Source organism: Dendrobates tinctorius, unplaced genomic scaffold (assembly GCF_039654945.1).
Source record: "Dendrobates tinctorius isolate UK_male_01 unplaced genomic scaffold, ASM3965494v1 ptg000071l, whole genome shotgun sequence".
Taxonomy (NCBI): Eukaryota; Metazoa; Chordata; class Amphibia; order Anura; family Dendrobatidae; genus Dendrobates; species Dendrobates tinctorius.
In genome coordinates, this window is record NW_027361739.1 from 15,008,098 (window position 1) to 15,018,996 (window position 10,899).

The 10,899-nt window shown below is 43.2% G+C and overlaps 1 protein-coding gene across 2 annotated transcripts in view; it reads right to left on the reverse strand.

The window, feature by feature from the left end:
* Nucleotides 1–10,615, reverse strand: part of ADA (adenosine deaminase) — a 93,666-nt gene extending 83,051 nt beyond the window's left edge. Inside the window, exon 1 of one of the 2 annotated variants that reach the window (XM_073582430.1) lies at nt 10,476–10,615. In XM_073582430.1, the coding sequence (XP_073438531.1) occupies nt 10,476–10,511 (36 nt within the window). In that variant the 5' untranslated portion in view covers nt 10,512–10,615. The remainder of the gene's footprint in view (nt 1–10,475) is intronic. The other variant, XM_073582432.1, reaches the window with a different exon arrangement.
* Between the last annotated feature and the right edge of the window lie 284 nt (nt 10,616–10,899).

A 10,899-nucleotide genomic window follows, 5' to 3' on the forward strand; every position in this document is an offset into this window, starting at 1 on the left:
GCCACGAATGCGAGATTTAGATCTTGGCAGGTCATGCACTTGTAAGCGTGTGGACTGTCTTGCTCTGTTCCTATCCCTGAAGATGACAATTGTGTATACTGTCATGTGTTTTCATACATGTGTTGTGTTATGGTAATGTGCAGTGTTTAAGTAATGTGAAGAGTTAACATACAATATGAGTAGTGTATAGTGTACAATGTGCATAGGGTAAGAGTAGAAATGTATAGATTAAGAATAGGCTTAGTATATACCGATATAGGATAAGATATACAGTGGCATGTAAAAGTTTGGGTACCTCTGGTTAAAATTACTGTTATTGTGAACAGTTAAGGCCTCTTTCACACTTCAGTTTTTTAGCATCAGTTCAAATCCGCCAAAAAGTCAGACAAGCGGATCCGTTCTCAACTGATGCGAACGGATGGCACAGGATCCGTTTTCAGACGGATCCTGAAAATGAGGAAATATAATGGAACTGCTGGCCGGGAAGGGGAGAGAGAGAGAGAGAGGAGAGAGAGAGAGAGGAGAGAGAGAGGAGAGAGAGAGAGAGAGAGATTTTTTAATTTATTTTGTCCGGCACCCAGAAAGAATTTCGGGTTAAATAAGTGTCTGGAGGATCCGCCACAGAAAAAAACGTTGCAAGCTCCGTTTTGAAATCTTTGAGGATGGTGACGGACAGTAACTTTTGACGGATCCTCACAAAAAACGGATGCAACGGACAGCAATCCGTCACAATCCGCCAGTAATGGAAGTCAATGGGGAAAAAAAAACGGATCCTCAAAAGAAAATTGAGGATCCGTTTTTTTCAAAACCTGGCGGATTGTGACTGATTGTAAAAAACTGAAGTGTGAAAGAGGCCTAAGCAAGTTGAAGATGAAATGATCTCTAGAAGGCCTAAAGTTAAATATGGCACATTTCCTTTGTATTTTAAGCAAATACCTAATTAATATTTTTTCCCATATTTTACATTTTAAAAATTACAAAAAGGAAAATGGGCTGATACAAAGGTTTGGGCACCCTGCATGCTTAATACCTAGTAGCTCACCCTTTTGCAAATATGTCAGCCTATAAATGCTTTTTATAGCCAGCCACGAGTCTTTAAATTCTTGTTTAAGGGATCTTCATCCATTCTTCCTTGTAAAATTCTTCCAGTTCTGTGAGATTCCTGGGCCGTCTTGCATGCACTGCTACTTTGAGGTCTAGCCACAGATTTTCAATGATTTTCAGCTTGCGCCTTTTGAGGTAGTCTGTTGTGGAGTTTGACATGTGTTTAGGATCATGATCCATTTGTAGAAGCCATCCTCTTTTAAACATCAGATTTTTTACAGATGGTGTTATGTTTGCATCAAGAATTTGATGAAATTCAATTGAATCCATTCCTCGCTCTACCCATGAAATGTTCCCCGTGCCATTGGCTGCAATACAACCCCAAAGCATGATTGATCCACCCCCATGCTTAATGGTTGGCAAGATGTTCTTTATCTGAAATTCTTTGACATTTTTTCTCCACGCATACCTTGGATCATTGTTACCAAAGAGTTCTATTTTATCCTCATCGGTTCACAGGACTTGTTTCCAAATGCATCAGACTTGTTTAAATGTTCTTTTGCATATCTCTGACGCTGAATTTTATGGTGAGGACGCAGGAAAGGTTTTCTTCTGATGACTCTTCCATGAAGGCCATATTTGAGCAGGTGTCTCTGAACAATAGAACAATGTACCACAACTCCAGAGTCTGCTAAATCTTACTGAAGGTCTTTTGCAGCCAGTTGGGGGTTCTGATTTGCCTCTCTAGCAATCCTACAAGCAGCTCTCACTGACATTTTGCTTGGTCTTCCAGACATTATCTTGACCTCCACTGTTCCTGTTAACAGCCATTTCTTTATTACATTTCGAACTGAGGAAAGGACTTGAAGATTGAAAACGCTTTGTTATCTTCTTATAGCCTTCTCCTGCTTTGCACGTCTCCATCATTTTCAGAGTACTAGGCAGCTGCTTAGAAGAACCCATGGCTACTATTTTTTTGGCACAAGGTTAAAGGAGGCTGGGTTATTTTAAAGCTTGGAAATTTGCATTACCTGTCCTTTCCTAACAATGATAGTGAACAATTCTTAACACTAACAGGCTAATTAACGTCTGAAACCTCGGTCAAAGTTACCTGAGCACACAAATCTCCAAGGGTGCCCAAACTTTTGCATCGGCCCATTTTCATTTTTGTAATTTTTAAAATTCAAAAGATGAAAATATATTTTATTTGCCTAAAATACAAAAGAAATACTGTATGCCATCTTTAACTTTAGGCCTTTTCGAGATCATTTAATCTTCAACTTACTTAACTGTTCACAATAATAGTAATTTTGACCAGGGGTGCCCAATCTTTTACATGCCACCATAGTTAATGATTTGGGCTAGCCCACAGTGAGAGGGGATTAGAGAGGTTTCAAAAGGATCTAACTTCTGGGCTGCTAGGGCCAGCATGTACCAATCCTTCGAGGCAGTGGGAGGCTGTACAGTACTGATATCACATGTGGACATCCCGGCAACGTCAGGAGCCCAATGCCCAGTGTCTACACATACATCTCTACATCATACTGTATGGGAGGAGCTGCTGATCAAGCTACCAAGCCTGAATAACAGGAGCATACATATGAGTTATAAGCTTCATAAAAAACAGTAAATCATGTGGTATTGGATTCACTGCTACTGGTACAATCAGCCCTATTGTAATATTTTTTAGCAGCAGCTGCTAGTCAACATGCTCAATGTTAAATGATACAATGAATGTTAATATAAAAGTATTATAATTAATATATCATTATTAATATTGTGCAGAATTAATTTCTGCCTGTTGGTTCGGCCCTCAACAACAGTCACGGTCACTCATGTGGCCCCTCAGGAAAATGAATTGCCCACCTTTGCTATAGACAGTACTCACTCCAGGCAAGTCAGCACTGTCAATAACCAGTGAGGGAGGCATCAAAATAAGCGTATGAAATGAAGGAAGCAATCAGCACACTAACATGAACATTTTATAAGGGCTATATTCTTAGTTTATGCTGTCAGTTTGGCGGACAGACTCCCTATAAATATTCAATCATTACTTAAGATTCATAAATCGCCCAGACAAGTTCCTTGGATGAATGTCCCATTTTACAATACAGTCACCAGGTCCATAACCTGTAATATTATATTTTTCAAGAACGGCATCCAGGCCCTCCCTGAATTTTGTCAATGAATTGACAATTCCGACTTTGCGTGGGAAAGAGCTCCATAATCTCACTGCTCGAACAGTAAAGAAAACCTGTCTGATGATGAAACCTTTACATCTAGACTGAATATACATATATTACATAATGTTGCCGTCTGTTAATTCTTGGGTGTATTCCATAAATGTATTCCATAAATGTTACAATCCATTATACATCAGTCAGTTACACTATTACAACCACTGACATGTGAAGTGAGTCACATAGATTATCCTCACACAATGGCACCTGTCAAATGATGGATACAATAGGCAGCAGATGAAGAGACAGCAGCAAAAATGTACAAGCGTACGGAAAAAAAACATGGACCAGATTGTGATGGCTAGATCACTGGGTCAGGGTATCCCCGAATGGCAGGTCTTGTGGGTTGATCCTGGCATTCAGTGATCCACGAAAGAACAACTGGTGAAAGGGCACCCACATCTAACGATGGCCCATATGGATTGACTGGGTCCAGATTTGTAGTGCAAATTGCTGAAAAAGTTACTTCCGGGGTAGCCTGGGACCTGTCAGTGTACCAATGTTCCTGTGCTGAGAAAATCTTATAAATGTGCCCCACCTGTGTACTGTGTAATGGCCATGTCTGACCATGCAGGGACATGGTCTGATCATACCACAGCTCCTCAGCAGGGGAGGAAGCAAAAGAGTATACAGACAGGACAGTGTGGGATCACAAATGATTCTTTCTTTGAAGTAAACATTGTTTAAAAACAGGCTGGGAAATGTTTTACCTGGCATAAAGAATCATCTGTGTTCCCGTGCTGTAATGTCTCTGTGGTGTAGTAACCACTGTGTCCGCTAGGGGGCGCTGTGTGGGTGTCCCAGGAGAGAGGATGAGTGGTAGGATGCTGAATGTCCATTATATATCCCAAGGTAGGTGGCCATGGGATGGAAGCTTGAATATGTGTGTTGGTCAGCAGAGGTACTGCTGAGCTTTTGCTACACTGTGTCAGGGAGCGCTACCTACAAATCCACCTAGGGGTGTGTCTAAAAACGCCTATAGTAAAGACTGTGTGTGAATGAGTGAAGGACCTGTGATGAGGTCATAGCCATGTGATCCGGTGGGCGTGGCTACGGACCATATAAGGAGGCCAGGGTAGGTCACATGAGTGAATGCTGTGACCCGATTGGTCCATATGGAAGGTCTCGTGTGGCTACCTTCCTAACAGCAGTGTGAACGCTGTGAGTAATGGCAACGTGTCCCTGAGAGTTCCCTGGAGGGAATGAATGTCTGAAGTAGGAAGCAGCCATGAGGTAAACCCGGACAGGGGACATAACTCTGAGGCTAGAGAGCCTGTGTACTGGACATTGCACAACCTGTGTGACCACAGGATAAGCAGAGTGAAGCTCTGTCATGGACGCTATGCTGTTTTTATGAACTTTCTGTTGTTGTTCATGGTTTATGATGCCTAATAAACCGCATGGACTGTTGGAGTTATGTTAAGAAACCTGTGTCGGATGTGATTTATTGGCTGCCAAGTGAGTGTCCCCAACCTTGAATGACAGCGCTACCTTACAACTCTTTTGCTTCCTCCCCTGCCCAGAAGCTGTGGTACGATCAGACCATGTCCCTGTACGGTCAGACATGGTCATTACACAGTACACAGCAGTGGCACATTTTTAAGATTATCTCTGCACAGGAACATTTAATTTAATCAGATCCAATTGTGGAATTTATTATTATTCCGAGATCTATTGATTAAAATGTGCCCCTTTAAGTTCTTGGTCTTCACAGCTGTGAAATTTTTCTCTCATTTGAGAGAATTGGATCACAGTAAACTGACACTCGGCTCAAACTTGAATCCGTGTTTGAGCCGAGTGTCATTTAGATAATCCAATTCTCTTGCATGAAAGAATCATTGCATGTGTGATCGCGGCATTAGAAAGTTTATATAAATCAGTAAGTAATTGTTAGGCGCCAGGATTCTCCCGCTGCACAGGGTAGATCTCAAGCCTTGTCTGCCTCTGTGGTCTCCAATTCTGCTCCGGCCACAGTGGAGGCTGCTCAGCAAAGACATCAGTCTCAGTGTCTTGCTCAGACTCATGCGGTTCGCTTGGTTGCTGCTGGTCTCCCAGCCAAGTCTATGGTAACCAGCAATAGGCAGCGGCAAACAGATGCCCTGGAGGCTAAGTCCAGAAATCACCCTACTGAGCCTGCTCGTGTGGCGACCTCTCATTGGTGGTCAGTCGTCAGCTGCTCTGGTGATGCAGCTGTACCGGATTGGTCCACAAGCAAGGTTCTGTCTGACTGGACATGACCTGAACCTATAAAAGGTCCTCCGAGGTGCACACCGGCGCGCTGTCATTTGTGGTCGTGTGTGTGTGAGTGGCTAGCTTTCGTTAAAGGCAGGTTTTTCTTTTGGCTTGGCCTAGCGCCTGTCTCGGCCACGGGAGCTGTTAGCACTGGTCAGTTACGGGGTACAGTCAAACCCACGTGCTTAAACCCTTTTGGTTTCAACTGGGTATTGCACACACCTCATTTAGTACCGCTTGGCGGTTAGCTGAGCTGGTATTCCATTTCCAGTGCATACCTCTCTGAGACGCTATCAGTCTGGTATCCTGTGTTCAGGACACACTGTGTGGAGTAAATACAGAGTGCTATTTGGTGAACGCTCGTCGCACTGCTCCGCCATTGTTTACTAGCTGGAGGATAACATGGTAGACTCCAGGTTGCGATCACACTAAATAAAATAACTAATAAAGTGCGATCCGCCAACCCTAGCAGTACATTAGCGCACCGGCGTGCGCCTCGGAGGACAGGACCTTGCTTGTGGACCAATCCGGAGCAGCCGCATCACCAGAGCAGCTGATGACCGACCACCAATGAGAGGTCGCCACACGAGCTTGCTCAGTAGGGTGATTTCTGGACTTAGCCTCCAGAGCATCTGTTTGCTGCTGCCTATCGCTGGTTACCATAGACTTGACTGGGAGGCTAGCAGCAACCAAGCAAACAGCACAAGTCTGAGCAAGATGGTGAGACTGACGTCTTTCCTTAGCAGCCTCCACTGCAGCTGGAGCAAAAAGGGGGACCACAGAGGCAGACAAGGCTTGGGATCTACCCTGTGAACGGGAGAATCCCGGCACCTAACAGTAATAATTTTATTTCTGTAGCTCCAACATATTCCGCAGCACTTAACATTTTAGAGGGGGCTTGTACAGACAATAGATATTACAGCATAACAATAATCACATAAATCAACAGATACCAAGAGGAATAAGTGCCCTACTTGCAAGCTTACAATCTATGAGGAAATAGGGAGACACGAAAGGTGGATGGTAACAATTGTAGAAAAAAGGGAAGAAAGTTCCAGCGCTAGGAATGGAAAATTAAAAATCCATTTTATTGTGCCAATGCATATTAAAATTCCAGCAGGTACAGCATATCAGTCGGATGACTGCAGAACAACGCGTTTCGACGCCTCAGGTCTTAATCATGTTCTAACATGATTAAGACCTGAGGCGTCGAAACGCGTTGTTCTGCAGTCATCCAACTGATATGCTGTACCTGCTGGAATTTTAATATGCATTGGCACAATAAAATGGATTTTTAATTTTCCATTCCTAGCGCTGGAACTTTCTTCCCTTTTTTCTACTATTGATTGACTGCCTAGTCAAATCCGTGCGCAGGATTTGGATCCTACCAGCAAGGCAGTGCGGTGAGCTGGATTAATCTGTTCTTTTACTCCATTTACTATGGTAACAATTGCTTTCATTATTCGGACCAGCTATAATGTAATAGATCGGGTGTTGATGTAATGCTTCATGAACCGGTTATCAGCCAGATTATGTAACAATGCAGACATAGAGGGCTATTAAATGCATAAAGCCTGTGAGAACATGACGGGAGGAACCTGGTTATGGTAACAATTTTGAATGGGCAACACAGGGATAGTTAGATTGATGTGTTGAGGCAGTAGGCCAGTCTGAAGAAATGGGTTTTTAGGGCACACTTAAAACTGTGGGGATTGGGGATTAATCAAATTATCCTGGCCTGGGAAGTGCATTCCAAAAAATTGGCGCAGCACGTAAAAAGTCTTGGAGACGGGAGTGGGAGGTTCTTATTATTGAGGATGTTAACCTCAGGTCATACTGCTCCTGTTTTATCAGCCCTTGTAGCTTGATCAACAGCTCCCAAGACAATATGATGCGCCCACAGAGTTTGATGTCCCTACATAGACCCTTAAACAATATGATGTCCCCTCAAACAGTATGATGTCCCCCCACAGCCTTCCACACAGTATAATGTCCCCACACAGCCGTCCACACAGCCCCCCCATACAGTATAATGTCTCCACTAAGTATGATTTCCTCACAGAGTCTCCAACACAGTATGATGTCCCCACAGTTTCTGAAAATCTAAAAAAATAAATCAATGAACGTATTCACTTCACCTCGTTCCTCCGATGTGCTGCTCCAGTCTGTGCAGTGTGCTGAGGCACAGCTGGCGTAAGTTCTATCAGTGTATACACCAATATCTGAATCCCGAGTGTGCAAATACTTGTGAAATCGAGACATCAAGCAGAGGGAGGCAGTGTGGTGCGGTATTCTTTGTCTGTCCCTGTCTGTACATGGAGAGTCAAAGGGGAGCACCTTTTCAAGGTGTGTTTTAAAGGATAAAAAATTTCTAAAAAATATTTGGTTTGCATCATCATTTTCTGAGACATGTAAACCATTTTTTTTTAATCCTCGGACCTGTATAAGTTCTTGTTTTTTTTATGTGGAAAGTTGTTATTTTTATTGGTACCATTTTCGGGTACAAAAGATGTTTTCAGTACTTTTTATTGAATTTTTGTGGGATCTGTGGTGACAGCAAGAAATGTGGACACAGGAATCTTCCGCTATCACAACCCATTGGCACCCTGCAATGTGGTTGTAGGCGGGCATGACGATGGGATCTGGAATGCCTCTCCAGTGCCATTTAAATGTCTGTGCAAGAGATTGATAGCTTCAATCATGGCTGAGCTAAGTGGTAGCTGTATAACACAGGTGGCACCTGAACTGTATGGAAAAGGCTCATCTTCTGAGCTCACTCCATACATCCACACCTGTTATATGACATACATGTATGTCACATAACCGGAAGGAATTAATAGATATACTACTAATGTCTTAGTGCCAAATACATAGGACATCTTCCAAGATCTTGTGGCGTTCATGTCTAAATGAGTCAGTGCTGTTTTGCTGCAAAAGTGTGACTGTAGACTTTTGAATCCTCACAGAGTATGCATGGTACACTGTTGTATGAGATTTGCATATTTCTAGCCACATTCCGACTAGACTTGGCCAAATAAATACAGCGGAGCTCATTTACTAATCCCATCTAACTTTTGGACAGTGCAAATTGGGCAGTGTTAAAATGCAACAATACTGGATGATAAATTTGGAGCATCTTTAGACTGATTAGTCTAAGTTTACAACACTTAATTGTTAGTTGGCTCTACTGGGTCAACAAAGTTATGCCAAATTATGATACATTTGTCCCCATTAATTTTAAAAGTGCTAATAAGCAATACCAGATCCTGCCCATGTGGGGCACTGATGTTGGAAGAGAGCAGTTGTCCTTCATCTCTCTGATGATGCATTTACATTGGCCAATTATTGGGAACAAGTGATCCAAGGAACGCTCTTTTCCCGATATTTGCCAGAGTAATTAAGCTACTGATCACATGATGAATTAACAAAAAACTCATTCATCAGGTGTCACGCCCGGGTCATGAGATCCGCAGCCAGTCCGCGCATTGTGGTCCATGATCGGAATGAGATCCACGGACATCTGTATGAGACCTAAGTTCAGATGAGTGTATTTTTGTTCCATGTACGAACCTTGTGGAGAACAGACCACCCACGGACCTATGCTAGCCTACATACTAGTAGACAAGAGCTACGTTCCACACGGACCTGAAAAAAAAATTGCAGAACGCACTTTAAGGACCAGACAAGTGCATGTGAATAATATGCATGACCTGTACCTGTCCAATATGCAGAGGAGCACACGGACCAAGTCACATCTGCAATCTGCAGACATTACTGGTCCACAATGTTCAGTGCTTCCTGAACTTAATCTTAGGGCTCATTCAGATGTCTAATTTTCACATATGATCGCTATCAGTGGTTTTCACAGAATATCACTTGTACCTGTGACAGTCTATGGGGCCATTCACATGGCCGTGATTCCTTGAAGACCGAGAGGTCCGCGTAAAAATGAGGAGACATGTCTGGTTTTGATCTGATGGTCGCTCCATTTCACGGTAAGGATTATTTGAATTTTGACACAAAATAAAGAAAAAAATACATATTTGAAGTAAATGTAACCTAAAGCTGATCTCGTGGGTGTCCTATTGCTGACATCCCTCCATGATCAACATTCATCAAGATCACTGACTGTCCATTCCACCTCCGTCAGTGTCACTTATTAATCAGAGATTTGACTGCGCTGCACAAGAATTATAATTACTGCCCATTCCATGACCCAGCAGGGACAAGGGACAATTTCATAGAAAGGGAATCAATATATACGATGAGACACGCGAATCACTGCAGAGGATGCCCGTATGGTTACAATGTTGGTTTCTGATCTTTCAGAGCAGAGAGGGGACAAAATCATCACCCCGTCCATCCATCAATTCGATACAATCAAACAGGGAGAACGAAGACGGGCGACTTCTTTCCAGATGATGAAGTAGTTGTGCCTGCAGTCCTATGTACAACTTCAACGTGCCAAATTCCTTAACTCACGCCAGCAGTGAAATGGTTAAACAATTCTGCTATAAGTTGCCATAACTTTGAAAAGGTGACCACTTTTTAATGAGTGATGCTCCATTATTTCATCAGCATATTAATGCATATTAGATGCTAATAATAATTCCGGTATCATTGTGTGATATGCCATGTGGCCAGCACTAGCCATATTGGCAACCATGCGGGTAACCGGCGGTGGTGATACAGTCCATGCACGCTCATCAGGAGTAATGACTGTTTCATTCAGTTAACCATTAAAAGGTATCAACCACTGAGGACTCTCAATCCTGAATATTTTTCTATCTACTGGCTAACACGGTACAAAGATATATATCTTTCCTGTTTCATTCATGCATTCTGTATCACATTGCACTGATAGTAGGTTTGCGTTACGTACAAGTATTAAGGTCTCTGGGCTGCAGTCCTATGTAAGAGCGAGAACACGAAGCAGAGACAATGTAGCCATGCATTTACCTTGGGTTTATTGAAGTAGAAAGCCTTGCCTTCCATCCTGCTAGTGGAGTTTTCCCTTTGTGCTGCCTGCTGCAGGACAGATAATACTGTCAGGTTTCGCCAGCCCTCCCTCCCCAGTGCTGGCCCAGCCCTTTGTAGGCATTGCTAGACATGCCTGCCCCCACCGTGGGGCCTATGGAGCATGGGGACTCTATATAACACAGTCCATCCCGGGCTGAGATAAAGGGCGCAGCGCAGTAACCTGCCCCGATCAATGTGTGCGACATAGTATTTATAGGGGTAATTAGAGACCGGTCTGAGCTGAGGATTAATAACATTATATGGTGATTACGTTACACTACAGATAAGGAGATGTCACTGACCCCCCGGACATGCTGGATGGCAGCCCAGGTGGGCAAGTGCTGGATGAAGGGGGTCCATAGAT